This window comes from Ailuropoda melanoleuca, unplaced genomic scaffold (genome assembly GCF_002007445.2).
Source record: "Ailuropoda melanoleuca isolate Jingjing unplaced genomic scaffold, ASM200744v2 unplaced-scaffold11384, whole genome shotgun sequence".
Taxonomy (NCBI): domain Eukaryota; kingdom Metazoa; phylum Chordata; class Mammalia; order Carnivora; family Ursidae; genus Ailuropoda; species Ailuropoda melanoleuca.
Window position 1 is genome coordinate 854936 of NW_023179820.1, and position 20534 is coordinate 875469.

Genomic DNA, 20534 nt, shown 5'->3' on the forward strand with positions numbered 1-20534 from the left:
AAAAAAAAAAAGGGTACACTTATCTGGATGAACACGGAGTTATGATGTATAGAATTGTTGAATCACTATATTATTATACACTTGAAATTAATATAATACTGTATGTTAATAAAATTAAAAACTTAATAAAAAAGAAAAAATAAGTAAAAGTAAAAGGAATTTATCCTTGCTCCTAATTTTACTTCTTTATATCTAAATTCATATGGTTAGCATTACCCCAAGGTTCTGTGTTGTTCCCTTTTCTTTCTCTGTTTTCTTCCTCTGGGCTTTCACTCATTGTCATAAAAAGCTGAGTTGCACCTTTTTAGCCAGCACTGGGTCTTTGAGCTCTGCCAGCACTTCCTTGCAGCCCCCGTGTCGCATCTCCCCCATCTTCCCCACCAGGACCCTGGGTGGTGGGGGAGGGTTGCCTGTGGTCTTGGCCTCCAGGGCCTCCTAAGGCACCCCACATGCTGCTCCGTGCGGACCCCCCAAGAGGTCATCCAGAGACCTGTCTGCTTGGTTCACTACAGAAAGCCTTGGTTGCCTCTTAAAGCTGCAGGCCCACATCCCCAGCTGTCTGCTCTATGCTGCCACTGGGCATGTCCCACATCCTAGACTGCTACAAGGCCTGCCAGTCCGTAACCAATCTTAAGCTGATCTGGGTCCCCTCCACTTCCCAAACATGCTCTACACTTCCTGCCTCAGTCCTTGTTTACCCTCCCCCTTCCCACACCCCTAGCCCCCAAGGCTAGTTCCAAAGTCGGCCTCTTTCTCATGTCCTTCCTGGCACTCTCCCATTCTCTCTCTCTGAGACTTACTAATTCTGCCTCATCTCAAGGTCACCTACCTGTTGACTTACCAAGCTCTGATGTTCAGAAAGTCACTAAATAAATGGATTGAGTCCAATTTATTCAATAGCTTTTCTGGAACACCTAAAACTAGACTTTCAACATGGTAAGTGCCCAAACAACATTTATTGAATTAAATTTTATTACTTTTTAAGTAAACTCTACCCCCAACATGGGGCACGAACCCATGACCCCAAGATTAAGAGTTGCATGCTCTATTGACTGAGCCATCCCGGAGCCCCCTAATTTTAATGGGCTTATTTACAGATTATAAGGAAATGTGAATGCAGTCAGAAATGCACTTTCTTAATCTAAGAACTTATTTCAAGTACATTTCAGCAAGCTTACTTTACCTTTTGCTTTGTTATCCACCTCATCTTCTGGAAGGCCCAGCCTTTTTTTCCCAAAATCAGGTCCCACTGACTTCGAGGGTGCTCTCTGTAACTTTGCACTTCTCTTGTGCGCAAATAGCAAGGAGGAAGATGAGGAATCCGATGATGAGGAGACCATATAATCCACCAGGGGGTCAATACTGCTCCCAGTCAGCCAATTAAAGGAGCTTCTGCCATCTACAAACAGGCATGACCAGACCATGTCACAGCATGCTCAGCACTGCACAACCCTGCCAACCCCACACCACCCCACCACTGCACCTGGAGCAGTGCCAACTGCCAGATACACTGTGTGCAACAAGGGATGCATTGTCCTGGTGGCACCTGGGGGCTCCACGTGCTCACCTGCCACAGTCACTGGGGACAGCTCCTCCAGGGAGGCAGCCATGTCACGGCAGAAAGACACTAGGCAGAAGTTCTATCAGGTTACTAGTGAGCGCCCCAAGGCAGCTCAGGTGTCTGAGCCTAACTGTCCTCACTGTGAAGCAGGAAACGCCCCACCTGCTCCTTCAAGCCACGGTGATCATAACAGGAATGATACGTTGTATCTACTATAAGGTACCAGGATTCATGACTTCTAATATAATGTCATAAAATAACCATGGTAATTATTCAAATCATTCCTACTTCTAGAACCAATGGAACATGAAAAAATCTATACAAAGGAAAAACATTTGAGACGTTTATAAGAAATGATTTAGGTATTTTACTCTATAACTTGTACTTCTCTGATCAAAGGAAACAAGTGAACGATTTAAGAAAGAAAAGTTTAATAAACTATAAACACAGTAAATGATTTTGGTTTAGCTCTTCAGTACTTTGCTTCTGATATAACGGGTTTCAAATTTGATGCACTAAATGGATTTTTCTGGCCAAAACCAAAACAAAGCATACACGTACTGTAACTTGTTTTTTCTAGTTAAAAATAATCCTTTTCTTTTTTTTTCCCCCCGTGGTAAAATTTAGAGAACACCAAATTAACTATTTTAACCATTTAAAGTGTACAGTACTATAGCGTCACGCAGTTGGGCAACCATTGCCACACTTCATTTCCAGAGCATCGTCCATCTTCTTAAACAGAAGCTCCATATCCTTTAAACACCAGCTCCCCATCACTCCTCCCCAGCCCTCCCCCTTCCAACTCTAAGAATCTAATGACTCTTGGAACCACAATGCTTTTCTCCCTTGTCTGCTTTATCTTTTCTGTGGTTCTTACCACGTTTTTTTCATTATTGTTCCACTTCTCTTATAGTCAACGTCCTTGCAGTAGAGGCTACTTCCACAGATCATATTGCCTAGTGCAGAGCAGGCAGGTGTTCAGGTGGACAGTTACCTGCAGTTTGTGTAGGTGTGAAGTCATACTGCTGTTGGGTGGCACGTATCTGCCTAGCCATCACACCTTGAGCTGGAAGGGATCCCTCGTGGGTCCGGGCCTGGAGAGCACTTTGGGAAGCCTGAGTCTCAATAAACATTGGAGTGAGAACAGTACTTCGGAAACGCCAGTCATAATCAATGGTATATTCCTGCATGTAAGAGAGCTCCAAATGAAATAATGGCCCTTCTTTAGCAACACTGAAATATTTTTATTAAAATCCATTGCTACTATCAGCAAATACGTACTATAATTTCATGTATCTCTGTGGGAAGCAGCTGAAGAACCTTTCCAAATTTAAAAATTTTAACTAAATAATTATTTGTCAACTAGAAATAGTGATTAGTATTGGGGGAGAAAAACCATATATCTCCTCCTTCACGTTCTGCATTAAATGGCTTAATGCCATGCTCAATAATGGCACCACAACAATAACAAGCTAAAGGGCTCAGCTCCTTCCAAAGTCCCACCATGCGCTCGACACTAGGAAAGTCACTAGGACGAGTGCAAGCAAAAGAGTCAGGCCCTGCTACCCAGGTTGGCAAATGTGAAGTGAGCACATCTGTAAATATGTAAATCATCACAGGCTGTTAAGGCTGCCAGGAGAAAATGCAAACTCAGTATCTACCAAATGGATGGGGGAAATGATGAGGAAGGAGGATGGCATAATGGAGAAAGGAAAATCTAAGTGGAGGCTGAAAGGGGGACAAGTGTGAGCATGTGAAGACAGTATGAGCAGATGAGGCTCAAGCAAATGTGTTTCAGAAAGGAATGTGTGAGTATTCCAAGTAAAATAAGAAGCCCAGTGTCACTAATCAACAGGGAAACACAAAACAAAATCACAATGAGACAGCACCTCACGTCTGTCAGGTGACTATGATCAAGAAGACAAGAAATGACAAGTGCTGGCAAGGATGTGGAGAAGAGGAAACCCTCATACACTATTAGTGGGAATATAAATTGGTGCAAACACTAAGGAAAACAGTATAGAAGTTCTCAAAAAATTAAAAATAGAAATACCATATGATCCAGCTATTCTACTTCTGGGTTTTTATCCAAAGGAAACAAAACACTAACTCAAAAAGGTGCATGCACCTCTATGTTCACTGCAGCGTTATTCATAACAACCAAGACATGGAAGCAACATCAGTGTCCATCAATGGATGAATGGGTAAAGAAGATGTGATGTATGTATATATGTGTAGGTATGTGTATGTGTGTGTACACACACACACATACACATACAATGGAATATTACTGAATCATTAAAAAAAGGAAATTTGCCATCTGTGACAACATGGATGGACCTTGAGGGCATTATGCTAAGTGAAATATGTCAGACAGAAAAAGGCAAATAACCACATGATCTCACTTACATGTGGAATCTAAACAACAACATCAAAACAACAACAACAACAAAAAACTGAACTGACAGATGTAGAGAACAGACTGGTGATTGCCAGAGGCAGAGGATGGGGGGAAGGTGACATGGGTGAAGGGTCAAAAGGTACAAACTTCCAGTTAAAAAATAAATAAGTCATGGAGATAGAATGTGTAGCATGGTAACTATAGTTAATATTCACTGTATTATATATTTGAAAGCTGCTAAGAGAGTAGATAGAAGTTCTCATCACAAGGAAAAAATATTTATAAGTACGTGGTGATGGATGTTAACTAGGCTTACTGTGGTGATCACCTCACAACACAAACAAGTATCAAATCATTATGTGGTACACCCGAAACTAACATGTCATACGTCATTTATATCCAAATAAAAGACAGCCACTTTAACTCTGTTAGAAAATGTTTGTTGACTAAAAGACAGAAAAAGCTTATAAAATTTATTATTACAAAGATAAGTACTTCACCTGAAATTCACATTCTGACAGAGGATGCTCAAACACAGGGTTTGAATAATCTGGACTCATGCTGGTCATTTCAAGCAGAAAATCTGTTGCTAAGCTTAAAAAGTGCATTTCTATCTTTGGAGAGTATAAAGAATTTAATGCCAACAATCGGTCCAAGATATTTGAAGGTAATCTAGTCTCATGGCTCCAGAAATTTCGAATAATCAATCTGAAAAGCAGAGTGGAAAGAAGCATATTTTTCAGATATTGGTAAATAAGAAAGAATGTCCTACACATGGTGTCACGTGGAGAAGGCAGTTTGTCATCTCTATAAAGTTTAACATAGAGGAAAACCACATCCAAAATTGTAAAAAGAGTTTAATCTGAGTTATGAACAATAATATGCACTGAAGGAAGGGAATATTCCAAAACCTTAGTATATTTAACAAGAGGTGAAAAACTGGATGATTTTATTCTCATCTCTACTATCTGGGAAGTTTTCAATGATGAGTATATAATATTAATTATTTGGAAACTGAGAAAACACCTTAAGAAATTATATGTAATCCTTCACTGCCTTGCTAAAACAATTCACTCTAAAAATTAGTGCCATAAAATATTCAAAACTTAAACTAGCTAAAAACGAGGTTAGGCTTGCGGTGCCTGGGTGGCTCAGTTGATAAGGAGTCTGACTCTTGATTTCAGGTCCTGATCTCAGGGTTGTGAGAACAAAGCCCACACTGGGTTCCACACAGTGTGATTCTCTCTCTCTTAGGATTCTCTCTCTGTCTCTCCCTCTGCCCCTCCCCCTGCTAAAAAAAAAGAAAAGTTAGGTTTTACAATTTATGAATGCTTATGAAATCCAAATACAATTTTGAAAAGCCAAATGAGTTTAAAATTATGGCAGAATGGAAAACTGAAATATAGAACCATACAAAAATTTTATGCCTCTTCTTATATAATTAGTACTTGATAAAACACTCATAAAACTAATAGGGTAGGGGCGCCTGGGTGGCACAGCGGTTAAGCATCTGCCTTCGGCTCAGGGCGTGGTCCCGGCATTATGGGATCGAGCCCCACATCAGGCTCCTCCGCTGGGAGCCTGCTTCTTCCTCTCCCACTCCCCCTGCTTGTGTTCCCTCTCTCGCTGGCTGTCTCTATCTCTGTCAAATAAATAAATAAAATCTTAAAAAAAAAAAACAAAACTAATAGGGTAGGCATTTTAGAGGAAAACTGTGGGGATTCACAGTGCCTGGACAGATAAAACCTGACTTGTATATGCCTCCCTAGATGAGACTAATTGAAAAGCAAAGGAGGAGTGCCCAGATGCTGGGCCTCCTCTGAAGTTTCTCAGCAGCACGCAGCCGGATTCTTACTGTGGCTCAAGGGTCTCATCCAGGGAGTGGGTTTAAAACACAGGCACCTGTAGTGGTCATGTACTTCATGAACTCTGCCTTGCATGTGGTGTATTAATTAAACTCACAATAAAAGTGGAGACAGGGCTTGGCTCAAGGCCTTTTGTCACTAGAGCATCTGGCCCCCAGGCCTCTTTCTCCAACTAAGGTGTTGGGAATAATCCTTTCATTTGCTGTCTCAGGGTTTGCTGGCCAAACCTGACAGAAAATAATCATCATTTATATTTCCCCAATATAATTAATATTATAGTTTTCTCCTATTTCTAAAGTTTCAAACATTTCACTCAATATTAGTATGTATAGTGTGATCTCAACTATTTAAGTTAAATTAGAAACGTAATAATCATCATTACAGATTTTTTCATTTTGAGACACTGATTCACTGCATGAGCAGAGAAAGCTTTATTCATACCACTTTTTAAAGAGTCTTTTTTATATTAAAATAACTTGTCAGGATTTTTAAGTTAATGTGACTTAAAATACCTTTCTATTAAACACTATGAATGGAGAAAGCAGAGAAAATGCTAATACTAGATATACTAAATGCTAAATATTAAAATGCTTATACTAAATATAATTCTAAAACTGGTGAAAAATGCTCAGTGCAAATCTAGGAAGAAATATCCCTAAAGTTATTTGTCCTGGCCCAATTATTTCAGGAGGAGCACATACTGAAGCCCAGCGTTCTCATCGATCAACCCTTGAATCAACACATCTTTTGCCAACTTAAATATTTCCCGAGACTCATCATCTGCTTGACTTTCTGGATCTCTGAGAAGAAATAACAAAATGACAAAACATTAATATTGTCTTCTATCAATTTTGTTCAATCCCAGTAACACCGTCCAGAATTAAAGTTAAATAATCTGGCTTTTCCCGTGGTAACTTAACTTCCCAAATCACAGGAGAACCTACCCTCATGCGTATGTACCCTGACATTCTCCTTTGGTGCCTCTGCAAACCTATCCAAGTGCCCGTCTCCGCCCCACCTGCAATGTGACAGGGTTCAGGTGCACAGGGTGGGGTGGGTGGGTAATGGCAACAGGGCTGCAGAGGGTTCCCTGGGAATGTTAAGAGGTCCTAGGACAGGCTCACACCCTTCAGAAAGCGGTGTGATGGTAGGCGAGTAGGATGACGACATCCCACAGAGTTCGTTTTCTTAATTTTGTCAGATCTTAAAGGGATAACTATAAAAACAAATTACACCATTAACCAGTAATTGCACATTCTAAGTTCCCACAGGTACATAAAAGGAGTTACAATAAGGATACATGTCAACATACTAAAATAAACTTGTTTTAATTATTAATCATATGTTTAAAAATGTTTTATTTATTATAATCTGTTCCAGATTACTATAAGCACCCAAATACTCCCTTAAAAATAGTAATATAAAATGTTAATGTACTGGGGTGCCTTGGTAGTTCAGTCAGTAAAGTGTCCAACTCTTGATTTTGGCTCAGGTCATGATCTCAGGGTCGTGAGATTGAGCCCCATGTCAGGCTCCGTGCTGAGTGTGGCATCTGCTTAAGATTCTTGCTCTCCCTCTCCCTCTGCCCCTCCACCACCAACCCCCCCTGAAAAAAAAAAAGTTAATGTAGACCTTACCGGTAATTGTCATGAACCCACATTAGAATATTATACATTTGCTCCCTACACACTGGAGAAGGATGAGAAATGAATTCTACAACAGGATTCAGAAGTTCTCGGAGTTCTACTGGTTTCAATTTTGCCATCATCTTATAAATTATGTCCAAACACACTTTCTGTCTTTCATCATCTCTATGACAAAAGAGATTTTTAAAAACACACAAATTTAACAATTTTTATTATACTTTCAGGTATGACAGGTAACTTTTTCTTCTTTGTGCCGTTCTGTATTTCAAAATTTGTTACAACAGAAACATAAAAATTACACGTTAAATTATCATGAGCTACAGTATTAAAAATAACTGAATTAATTCATTGTGGTATCTGGGTTGGATCCCAGAATAGAAAAACGACATTAGTAGGAAAACTGGTAAAAGCCAAATAAAGTCTAATTTAGTTAACATTAATGTACTGATGTTAATTTCTTAGTTTTTTTTTTTTCTTAGTTTTGACAAATGTACCATGATTATGTGACATGGAAAAACTGGGTGAAGGGTATGCGGCAACTTTGTGTATTATCTTTCAAATTTTCTATAAATATAAAGTTATTCCAAAATAAAAGCTCATTTTTTAAAAAACCCAAAATGTCAAACAAAATAAACTAAGTATAAAGGATTTCACATTTTGAAAAAATGATTTCAAGTGCTAGTCAGGTGCCCTGGCCAGTCAGAAGTGAGTTAAGGGTAGTCTGGGCCCAAAATAAGGTGCACACCTATTTTATGTATCTTTTCTTCCTTAAAGTACCCAGCTTAAGGCTTTACACACAGCAGATACTGAGTAAATTTCTAATGAAGGATATTACACCACAACAACATATATTCTTTGTTATTGGCATTTACCAATAATTTATCCCTATGTAAAAAACATGTACACAGACAAGACTGGAAAAGAGTACAGAGAAATAAAAACATTATAAGTGATCAAAAACATCTCTTAATATTTATTTTAATAGTATAATGTGAAAATAAATGAACAATTTTAACAAATAATGGAAGCCTCCTAGTTGGCAAAATGGGTACAGAACTCAAAACCATGCATTTAAAAATCTGAGAACCTTAGACAATGCTTGAGATGTGGCTTCCCCAAAGTGCCAGGCTAGCAGAGGGAGGAGGGTCAGGCCTCGCCGCCTTTAATTCTGATTAAAATTAAACAAATACATATTTTATGAAAACCTATGAGTTCTTTCTGAGTTGAAGGAGACAGCTGAACAAATCAAAATTTTATGAGCCAGCTGCCTCTGAGAATATAGGACTAGCTACACACTCACCTGTGTTTCATGACTTGAATGAAATTCTTGCTCTTTAACTGTAAGTAGAGATCTGTTATTTCCTCTGCACGACATAGCACCACCTCCAGACAGAGGGTCTTCATCACGCCATGAAATTTTGGCAGCAGGAAGAACACAGTGTTCATAAACCTAACCAGTGGACGTGACCAATGAGTGAGAGGGAAGCTGCAGACCCTCTCCCTCCACAGGATGCCCACCACAACTGACATCTTACCTATCGGCAAGAGGAGGAAAGTTCTTCACAGCTTTGTTCAAGCACACAATAAATTTATCCTCCATCGTATTCTGATGTTGCTTCAATTGCTTTATGATCAGTTCATACACCAACTCTTCCAATACCTGAAAAATTAAATTTTTCTCAAATTCACTGAGGTGGAAACTTATGTTGGTTACTGAAAACAGGTTTGTCTTGAATAGTTAAGTAAACCCAAAGAAGGTGTTCAATGCTATCACCTACAAGGTAAAGGTGTTCACAGGGTATAGCGCCAGGACCATGCACAAGTTGGCATAACCACTGGGCACAAGAGGCTCTGGGGCTGTGAGATCAGGTGAGCCAGACCATGGTCACGCCTGCTTTGTGCTGCTACCACTGGTGGCATCCAGCGCCTGTCAGATGGCAAGTTGATAAAGATTAGTGCTTCCTTCTAACACCTGAAATACTGCTAACAAGTCGTTTGAGAAGCTGAACTAAAATCAGTGACTAAATGCTGTGTAAACACATTTTATGACGCTAGTGTTCACATCTCTGGTCAAATATTCACATAAACCAGAATTTTCAATTTTCACAACCAACCCCATCACTGTCTATCTCCCTATATCTTGTTTTCTCTTCATTGTATACTACTATCTACCATGATAGATTCATTTGTGTGTTGTCTGTCTCCCCTTACCAAATGCTAGCTTCCTGAGGCAGGGAGGGGCTTGGCCTGCCCTGTTCCTGGCTGAACCCTCAGAGCCCAGAGCCAGCCAGTAAGTACCCAACATACATAACCAAAATTATAAAAGAATACAATATGGGTGAACAACAGAAAACAAATGCATCCACACACATAATGATGACTGGAGACTACATCTGAGGTGCCAAAAGCAATTCAGTGGTTAGAATACGAGTGACTCTCAATGACGTCTTTAATTTCACTCTGTTTTTCTAATTTCTACACTAAATCAATGCCATTTTATATTCAGAAAAGAACTATGTAAAACAAAAGTGTTTATCATTCTTACTAACTTGAAATTTAAGTGAAGAGAGATTAAACCTGGGATCTGCTATAATTTGCTCCACCTGTACTGAAAACTTACCATATTATGTAAACTGAAACCCAACATCTAGGGACATTAGAATCATGTAATAATAACAAGGTTATTTTCTGAATTTAAAAATTTTATTTTACAAAAATAGCTAGTAATCCCTAAAATAAATTATAAGTGAAAACTGATCTCCCAAAAGGGGTCTATTTCCCTTAATTTTCTTTTAAACACAAATAAATGCCTGACTAGCAAAATGGGCAGAGGTCCAATATACTGTGTGGGGGTACCCTGGGTGTCCTCAGGGCCTAAGGACCGATTTCTCTAACCCTCTCCTCATCCAGCAAGAGAGTGAAAGTAGCCCACTCTCCACTACCCATCTTTTCCTTCAGGAGAGGATGGGGACTGGAGGCACAATGTTGGGAATCATGAACATATTGGCAGTTTTTAAAAACACAGATAACAAAAAGAAATAAAAGGTATTCAAACTGGCAAAGTCAAACTCTCCCTCTTTAAAAATGATATGATACTTTATGTGGAAAACCCAAAAGACTCCACCCCCAAATTACAAGAACTCATACAGCAATTCAGTAATGTGGCAGGATACAAAATCAGTGCTCAGAAATCAGTTGCATTTCTATACACGAACACTGAGACTGAAGAAAGAGAAATTAGGGAATCGATTCCATTTACAAGAGCACCAAAACCATAAGATATCTCAGAGTAAAGCTAACCAAAGACGTAAAGGATCGATACTCTAGAAACTACAGAACACTGATGAAAGACATTGAAGAAGACACAAAAAGATGGAAAAACACTCCATGCTCATGGATCGGAAGAATAAACATAGTTAAAATGTCTATGCTCCCGGGGCGCCTGGGTGGCACAGCGGTTAAGCGTCTGCCTTCGGCTCAGGGCGTGATCCCGGCGTTATGGGATCGAGCCACAAGAACTCATACAGCAATTCAGTAATGTGGCAGGATACAAAATTCCCCCTGCTTGTGTTCCCTCTCTCGCTGTCTGTCTCTATCTCTGTCAAGTAAATAAATAAAAAAATCTTTAAAAAAAAAAAAAATGTCTATGCTCCCCAGAGCAATCTATACTTTCAACGCCATCCTGATCAAAATACCAATGCCATTTTTCAAAGTGCTGGAACAAACTATCCTAAAATTCGTGTGGAACCAGAAAAGACCCCAAATCACCAAGGAAATGCTGAAAAAGAAAAACAAAGCTGGGGGCATCACACTGCCTGATTTCAAGCTATACTACAAAGATGTGATCATCAAGACAGCATGGTACTGGCACAAAAACAGACAAATAGATCAGTGGAACAGAACAGAGAACCCATTAATGGACCCTCAACTCTATGATCAACTCATCTTCGACAAAGCAGGAGAAAACATCCAATGGAAAAAAAGACAGTCTCTTCAATAAATGGTGCTGGGAAAATTGGACAGCTACATACAGAAGAATGAAACTTGACCACTCTCTCACACCATACACGAAGATAAACTCTAAATGGATGAAAGACATTGATGTGAGACAGGAATCCATCAAAATCATAGAGGAGAACACAGGCAGTAACCTCTTCGACATCGGCCACAGCAACTTCTTTCCTGACACATCTCCAAAGGGAAGGGAAACAAAAGCAAAAATGAACTTTTGGGACTTCATCAAGATAAAAAGCTTCTGCACAGCAAAGGAAATAGTCAACAAAACAAAGAAGCAACCCATGGAATGGGAGAAGATATTTGCAAATGACACTTCAGGTAAAAGGCTGGTATCCAAGATCTATAAAGAACTTCTCAAACTCAACAACCAAAAAACAAATAATCAAATCCAAAAATGGGCAGAAGACATGAATAGACACTTTTCCAATGAAGACATACAAATGGCTAACAGACACATGAAAAAATGTTCAACATCATTTAGTCATCAGAGAAATTCAAATCAAAACCACACTAAGATACCACCTTACGCCAGTTAGAACGGCAAAAAATAGACAAGGCAAGAAACAAATGTTGGAGAGGATGTGCAGAAAGGGGAACCCTCTTACACTGTTGGTGTGAATGCAAGTTGGTACAGCCACTTTGGAAAACAGTGTGGAGGTTCCTCAAAAAGTTAAAAATAGAGCTACCCTATGACCCAGCAATTGCATTATTGGGTATTTACCCCAAAGATACAGATGTAGTGAAAAGAAGGGGCATGTGCACCTCATGTTCAGAGCACCAATGTTCACAACAGCCAAACTGTGGAAGGAGCCAAGATGTCCATGGACAGATGAATGGATAAAGAAGATGTGGTCCATATATACAATGGAATATTACTCGGCCATCAGAAAGGATGATTACACAACATTTGCATCAACATGGATGGAACTGGAGGAGATTATGCTAAGTGAAGTAAGTCAAGCAGAGAAAGACAATTATATGGTTTCACTTATATGTGGAACATAAAGAATAGCATGGAGGACATTAGGAGAAGGAAGGAAAAAGGGAAGGGGTGGGAATTCAGTAGGGGAGAGGAACCATGAGAGACTATGGACTCCGGGAAACAAACTGAAGGTTTTAGAGGGAAGAGGGGTGGGGGGGGTAGCCCAGTGAAAGGTATTAAGGAGGACATGTATTGCATGGAGCACTGGGTGTTATACGCAATGAATCATGGAACACTATATCAAAAACTAATGATGTACTGTATGGTGACTAACATATCATAATAATAAAAAATAAATAAAAATAAATAAAAACACAGGCTGGATGGTTGACAGGGGAGCAGGGAAGGAGAAGAGGACCAATATCAGAGTAGGGAGGTGGCCAGGAAACATGGAGCTAAGGAAGGGAGAGGAAACTGCCAGGGAAGTAGGAAGAGAGCCAAAAGAAATGTCCTAGAAGCAGTGACAAAGGGAATCAGGAAGAATGATCACCTGTGTCATCCTGGACAGACTGCAACAAGACCTGGCAAGAGCACCTTATCACAATGAGTGACAGTGATTTTGGAGGCTCCAAAACACATAGCACATGGGATGTAGCAGTAAGCATCATTCCACTATGTTATTTTCAAGTAAGTTAGAACATGTAATTTCCACACACTGGCCCATGAAATTTATATACATTTGTAATAATTACATTCTGTTGAGAACTGCAGCACTCTGAATGTGTATTGCACTAAAAGATTCAATTAGGTCATTCTCACAATCCTGTAAAGTGGGCAGGGCACACAAGACTGAGAAAGCTCGTGGAGGTGCCCTGTCCTGTCTGAAAGTGGGCGATTTTACTAGTTAAACTAGCCCTAACTAACCATGGCAGGTATTTAACAGAATAATTTTCTCCAAAAGGAAATCCTGACACTACCTTCAGAGGAATGAAAGCTGGTTAAGTACTCATATCCTGACTTTCACAATAAAAAGTTACCAATCTTTAAATGTTTACCAAGTTTCCAAGTGTTTAAAAAAATCATATCTCTTCTTTAAAAAAACAACAACTGAGCACTGGGGATGCCTACGTGGCTCAGTTGGTTGTGTCTGCCTTCAGCCCATGACATGATCCCAGGGTCCCGGGATCAAACCCCGAATTAGGCTCCTTGCTCCTACTGCTTCCCCTGATTGTGTGTGTTGTCTTTCTCTTTATTTATTTATTCAAATAAATAAATAAAATCTAAAAAAAAACAACTGAGCACTGTACGCAGTAGGAAAGAGTAAAGTATTAATAAATGCAGAATGCCCACTTTGGTTTATTATATTATAGAGGACATAAGTAACAAGTGTTATGATAAAACTGAAAAAGTATTTATTTAAAATTGTATAACACACTCACATTTTCTTTCTCGGTAAAATACCGAAGAGTAAGTCCTAGAACTTCTGCTGCTGCTCCATATACCTCTTTATATTTTACAAAGGACATATTACCGACCAAAGCTTGAAAGTATCTGTAACAAATATAGAAAATAAATATGCATCAATAATACATTCTGTTGACATAAATTCATAACAACTTTGCTCCTCGTACCACATTAATAGCACAAATTGAGAAAATATGAAATGTAAAACATGATTGAAATTATTTGTGTGAAAACATATATGAAGATGTACTTAAGGCTGTGACATCATGACCTGGAAGGCATATTAAAGTCTACAGTTCAATCACAGAGGACCTGCTGTAGTGAAACCAAAACACAATGCTGGATGCTAAAAAACTGTAGTGAAAAGAAAGCTACTATCCAATATCATGATTTACTGGCAACCCTTGAAATCCGCCTGCTTTGACAAGAGGAGGACAATAAAATGAGAAAGAGTGAGCACCAGTGCAGTGCCCCCAGACTCCACAGGCCATATCATGTTAGCCTCCAGTTCAGTTGTTACTGGGGGAATCAAAGCTTAAAAAGGTAACTTGTATAAAAGTAAACTATATCCCACTGAATCTGTGTGGAGCCACATGTCTGTCTATGATACCAGGTAACTGGTGTAACTGGTGCCAGGAGGCTAACACAGGAAGACCAACCAGAGTGGGACACTTCCAAAGTAATGGGAAAAGCTCAGAAGGGACATGCTGAAATCTCTAGTAACCATGATGTGAATGCTGACTTTTCAAAAATCCCAAAATAGTGGACAATGAAGTTCCATTCCATGGTGGTACAGGATTATTTTACTAGCACCCCCGTCTAGACATTGGGCCGCATCCACCCCCCACACACACAAAGGGTCCTGAGAGAGGGAGCAGGGGCTGCAGCTACAGCAGAAGCAGAGTGACACGGCAGCACAACATCCAGGCATCCCTTTCAGGTCATGATCCGGTCATGAATGATCCCACAGAGTTTGTGTCGCTTTCTGGGCAAATGCTGAAAATGTGACTTTAGAAAATAAGAAAGAAAATACCTAACACTTCCTATTTGCTAAAACTCACTTGGAAAAAAAAATTACACTCATTTTGAAAAACTTAACTTTCCTCATTCACTCCATTAACATATTTCTTCTCCCAAATGACCTCTAAGCCCAACTACCTTAATTTTGGTAGAAATATTTTTAAGATGGGTCTAGGTCCTTACATTTATCAAAATTAGACCACACTCCAGTCTGTCGATCCAATTCATCTATACTTTAACCTAAAAAAGAAGCAAAGCCAAAACTCCTTTATACTTACTTTATGCTCTCTATGCCACATTTTGGGTCATAGGGAGGCAAGTTATTGGCCATTACAATGCCTAATAATTGAATTCCTACTGAATTGTCTTTAGAATTAGGATCTTTACTGGAAAACTTCTCAAATATTAACCTGAAACATAAGCATAAAGCATAGGTTATCATATAGTAAAATAAGCAGCAAGAAGATAAAAAATTTTCTATGGCTCATTTTCAGGGTAAGAAATACGTTGTCTTTCCCTAACACCCTTCTTACTAATACCCTCCATATATGCTTTCAAGTTATTCTAGCTGTGCAACACAGACAGGTCTATATTTCTTACGATCTCATTATTTGCCCCAATTCTTCCTTAGTTGACACTGAAACCTTAGGAAAGTTTTAGCTCACCTCAGGCTGTGCTAAAAGGAATCAAAGAAAAGTCTTACAGCCTACCCCTGGGCTAGGACAGTGAGAAGCAGAGGGCACCCCACATGCCCAGTGTGCGAGAAAAGCCAGAGGTGAGCTGGGAGATGGAGCAGGGGCCACCTGGAGGCAAGATCTGCCCAGAGGTGCTTCTAGTATTAAACTTAGGAGGTTGTAATTTTACTAGTAGCAATATTATACCCTTATAATGAATTGATTTCAAATTATCTTCCTTTTATCTGTAATTTCAAGTAATTACATTTCACTGTAATCACCATTTAGCCATGCTACATTTTAAAAATATATAAATGATATTGCAAAATCTAGTAAATTTATACCTGTAAGGGACAGATAAACAATCCTTCCAGCATTCAACAAGGGTTTTTATAATTTCAAGGTTATGTCTAAACACAGCTCTTTTTTGATGAAAAACATGTTCCATTAGGAAATGAAGCAATCGATTTGCCAACACTTCATCTTTAGGGACACCCTAAAAAGGTACAGAAACTCTGTAATAATATGTAGCATTCCATTCTAGAAAAGCATTTTTAAAATTTCTTTATTATTTTTTATTGTTCAATTAGCCAACATATAATTCATCATTAGTTTTTCATGTGTTCAATGATTCACTAGTTGCATATAACACCCAGTGCTCATCACCACACATGCCCTTCTTAATATTCATCACCCTGTTACCACATCTGCCCACCCCCCTCTCTTCTGTAACCCTCGAATTGCTTCCACGAATCCAGAGTCCTTCATGGTTTGTCTCCCTCTCTTATTTCTTCCCATTCAGTTTTCTTCCCTTTACCTGTGGTCCTCTGCACTACTTCTTATGTTCCACACATGAGCGAAACCATATAACTGTCTTTCTCTGATTGACTTACTTCACTTAGCAAAAGCGTTTTTTTGTTTTTTTTTTTAATTTAAATGTTAGATAGTGAACGTACAGTGCAATATTGGTTTCTGGAGTAGAATTCAGTGACTAATCACTTACAAACCACATCCAGTGCTCATCATAAAAGTGCCCTCCTTAATACCCATCACCCATCTAGCCCTCCCCCACCCACCTCTCTCCATCAACCTTCAGTTTCTTCTCTGGCTTGTTTCCCTCTCTCCTTTTCTCTTCCCCCACTTCGCATATGTTAATCTGTTTTGTTTCTTAATTCCACATATGAGTTATATGGTATTTGTCCATTTCTGACTAACTTATTTCATTTAGTGTAATACACTCTAGCTCCATCCACATTGTTGTAAATGGCAATTCTTTTTGATGGTTGAGTAATATTCCATTGTACATATGTATCTTTATCCATCAGCTGAAGGACATTTGGGCTCTCTCCATAGTCTGGCTACTGTTGATAATGCTGCTATGAACATCTCAGTGCGTGTATCCCTTCAAATCTGTATTTTTGTATCCTTTGGGTAAATACCTAGTATTTACCAGTGATTGCTGGACTGTATGGTAGTTCTATTTTAAACTTTTTGAGGAACCTCCATACTGTTCCCCAGGGTGGCTGCACCAGTTTGCATTCCCACCAACACTGTAAGAGGGTTGGTTCCCCCTTTCTCCACATCCTTGCCAACATCTGTTGTTTACTGAGTTATTAATTTTGTCCATTCTGACAGGTGTGAGGTGGTATGTCATGGTTTTGATTTGTATACCCCTGATGATGAGTGATGTTAAACATCCTTTTATGTGTCTGTTGGCCATCTCAATGTCTTCTTTGGAAAAGTGTCTACTCTTGCCTTCTGCACATATCTTAACTGGGTTGGTTTTTGGGCATTGAGTTTTATAAGTTCTTTGTAGATTTTGGATATTAGTCCTTTATCAGATATGTTGTTTGCAAATATTTTCTCCCATTCCACAGGCTGCCTTTTAGTTTTGTTAATTGTTTCCTTCACTGTGCAGAGCTTTTTAACTTGATGAAGTCCCAATAATTCATTTTTGCTTTCCTTTCCTTGCCTGTGGTGATGTATCTAGTAAGAGGTTGCTACAACCGAGGTCAAAGAGATTTCTGCCTGTGTTCTCCTCTAGTATTTTGATGGTTTCCTTTCTCACATTAAGGTCTTTCAGCCATTTCAAATTTATTTTTGTGTATGGTATTAGAAAGTAGTCCAATTTCATTCTTCTGCATGTGGCTGTCCAATTTTCCCAACACCATTTGTTGAAAAGATTGTCTTTTTTCCATTGTATATTCTTTCCTGCTTTGTTGAAGATTAGTTGACCATATAGTTGTAGGTCCATTTTTGGGTTCTTTATTCTATTCCATTGATCTATAATGTCTGTTTTTGTGCCAGTAACGTACTGTCTTGATGATTACAGCTTTGTGAAAGAGCTTGAAGTCCACAATCGTGATGCCACCAGTTTTGGTTTTGTTTTTCAGAACTGCTTTGGCTATTCGGGGTCTTTTGTGGTTCCATATAAATTTTATTGTTTGCACTGTTTAATGCAATAGGGATTGCATTAAATGTGGCTATTGCTTTGGGTAGTACAGACATTTTAACAATGTTTGTCGTTTCAACCCATGAGCATGGAATGCTTGGAAAAGCATTATTTAATCCAAAAGTCCATGTATAAAAAAAATCCACCAACTACTGAGGCTTCCGGTTTCTGATGTAAAGCCTATGAGTGATTTTTCAGTTCCAACCACAGGCAGTGAAAAAGGCTTTACCTGGCAGGCTTCATGGGGAAGCTGCCCTCACACACCAGGCTAGAACACAGCCAGTGCTCTGAAATCTCTAAGGGCAGCTGCAGTCAAACCCCTAGCCATCCATGACCCGCACCCCAAAGAGTGGTCATGCTGTGTCGTATGTTTGCATTCCTAGCTCAGGCACCTTCATTCCTTGGTCTCTCTAGCTTCTTTAAGGGTCTCTGATGAGATCTCCTTATAGGGAAGAAGGGCAACTCTGAAAATACTTTTCCCCTCTCTGCTCAGTCCTCAGTGTTTTCCACTCCCGTCCCATCCCCCTCACCCTCCTCTCAACTCCAGGGTCCCATAAAACTGCTAAGCTTTTAATTCAAGGCTCCTTCAACAGCAAGATGACACCCAGATCTGTGCTAATCCACCTGACCATCGATCAGACCAAACCATGTTGCAATGTTCCATGGGGGAAACAGGGGAAGTCAACACTTCCTCTGGCTTTAGCCTCTTGCATGTACTACCACAATAAATGATCAAAGACTTCACCTGGTTCTCACTTTGACTCACTGTTGCTTTATGCAGCTATTCTGACACCTAGCAGTTCAGCTCTCAAGCTCAGCCAAGCTCCTGACATTAAATTCAATCTTTCCCAATGGTTCCTAAGTTAAACTATATACTCTCACAATTTTTTCATGTTATTAGCAGAGTACAAATTATTTTATCACATTAAAGCTAAGAAATCTAAATTTGGTTTAGTGTGAAATAAGACAGGCACATCCTGATATAGACACATGTAAAAACTCTATGTCCATATATTATGTGTACTAAGGAATGTTCCCAGGATACTATGACCTGAAAACTTTTGTGCTGAAGTTTTTAAGTGATGGGCAAAGCTCCAGCACACACAAATCTGTACTGGAAGAAGCCACAGACTACCTCAATATGATACAGTATTATTCACCTGGTACATACTTTTTTTTGGCAATCTCAACCATTAATGGGCCAGAGAGAATACTGGGGAAGTAGGTAACTAGCAAAACAAATGCCCAAAAACCCAGGGATGTTAGTTTTTGCAGAATTTTTCAGGACCTCATATTTAAGGCCTACTAACATTTATTTCACACTTATGTTTAATAAATCAGTTATCTAGTTTCCAAGCTCTGAGCAAGTAAAAGCAACAAACAAAAACACCTGATATTTTAAAAATAAAAGCAAAGTCAGAGGAATTTTCAAAAGCAGACACAAAAGAAAACAAAACTAAAACAGTATGAGGCCATTTAGTATAGCAGCACCACAGCAATACGACAATTAATGCTAAAAATGATGACTCTTGTCATTAGGAGAAGCTTGGATTATTTGTCATAAATTCCATTTATGGTATCAGCAAGAGAACTGATATAGTACTGCACAAAATACGTATCCCTTCTTACCACAGGAGTAGCTAATCCTGTCCATGAAAGAATAGTAACCACTATCTCAACCACCATATAGTGAATTCCTTCTCCTCCATTATTTTCAGAAACCACCAGCTGCAGCAAGGGGCTTAGCCAGTACTTTGCATAAGGGCGAAAGACCTACAAGAGAATTTAAAAGTCAAATATCAAAAAATTGTTTTGAATAACCAAAATATTAATTCAAGAATATATCCTCCAGGGGCACCTGGGTGGCTCAGTCAGTTCAGCGTCCAACTCTTGGTTTCAGTTCATGATCTCAGGGTCCTGGGATCAAGCTCCACGTTGGGCTCTGTGCTCAGTGTGGAGCCTGCTTGGGATTCTCTTTCTCCCTCTCCCTCTGCCTGCCCCCTACTCGTGCTCTCCATCTCTGTATCTCTCTCTAAAATAAATAAATAAATAGCTTAAATATATATACATGTATATCTATCTATCTATATATATTCCATCAGCTAAATTTAATATTATGACTTGACCTAAATCTGAAACAGATGTAAATTCCAGCAATTACTCTGCTTAATCAGATCAGATTCTCTGTTGAATTCTCTCCATATGGGTCCCTGAAACCACAATTCGAGGAAAATAGATTACTGATCTTTTCTTTGTTAAAAACGTGATATAACTATGATCCTAGAAATCAAAATGAAAGTATTCTATATCAATCTTGTTCCATCTGAATAATATGCAGCTCTTGAGAATTCTACTTTTATACAAAGTCATAGGTTATATAAAAAATGAGAACACAAAAATTAGGTAGGTGCAAGTGGCTAATTTTTTTTTCATTTCCTCTTATAGAAGTCATTGTGTTATAGACTTCATTTGCCCAAGACTTATGAAATCTAAATAAAATGTATCCATGCAC

The 20534-nt window shown here is 39.1% G+C and overlaps 1 protein-coding gene across 9 annotated transcripts in view; it reads right to left on the reverse strand.

The window, feature by feature from the left end:
• The window catches only part of PRKDC (protein kinase, DNA-activated, catalytic subunit), a 247506-nt gene that overhangs the window by 93642 nt on the left and 133330 nt on the right, over nucleotides 1-20534 (reverse strand). For all 9 annotated transcript variants that reach the window (XR_004622659.1, XM_034650151.1, XM_034650152.1 and 6 more), the window contains 11 exons: nucleotides 19652-19795; nucleotides 15915-16066; nucleotides 15175-15306; nucleotides 13852-13963; nucleotides 9009-9133; nucleotides 8774-8923; nucleotides 7465-7638; nucleotides 6529-6627; nucleotides 4463-4670; nucleotides 2556-2745; nucleotides 1184-1399 (listed from right to left, as the gene is read on the reverse strand). Coding sequence is in view for 8 of the 9 variants with exons in the window: in XM_034650151.1 (XP_034506042.1) it covers nucleotides 1184-1399; nucleotides 2556-2745; nucleotides 4463-4670; nucleotides 6529-6627; nucleotides 7465-7638; nucleotides 8774-8923; nucleotides 9009-9133; nucleotides 13852-13963; nucleotides 15175-15306; nucleotides 15915-16066; nucleotides 19652-19795 (1702 nt within the window). In the remaining variant the exon portion in view is untranslated. The remainder of the gene's footprint in view (nucleotides 1-1183; nucleotides 1400-2555; nucleotides 2746-4462; nucleotides 4671-6528; nucleotides 6628-7464; nucleotides 7639-8773; nucleotides 8924-9008; nucleotides 9134-13851; nucleotides 13964-15174; nucleotides 15307-15914; nucleotides 16067-19651; nucleotides 19796-20534) is intronic.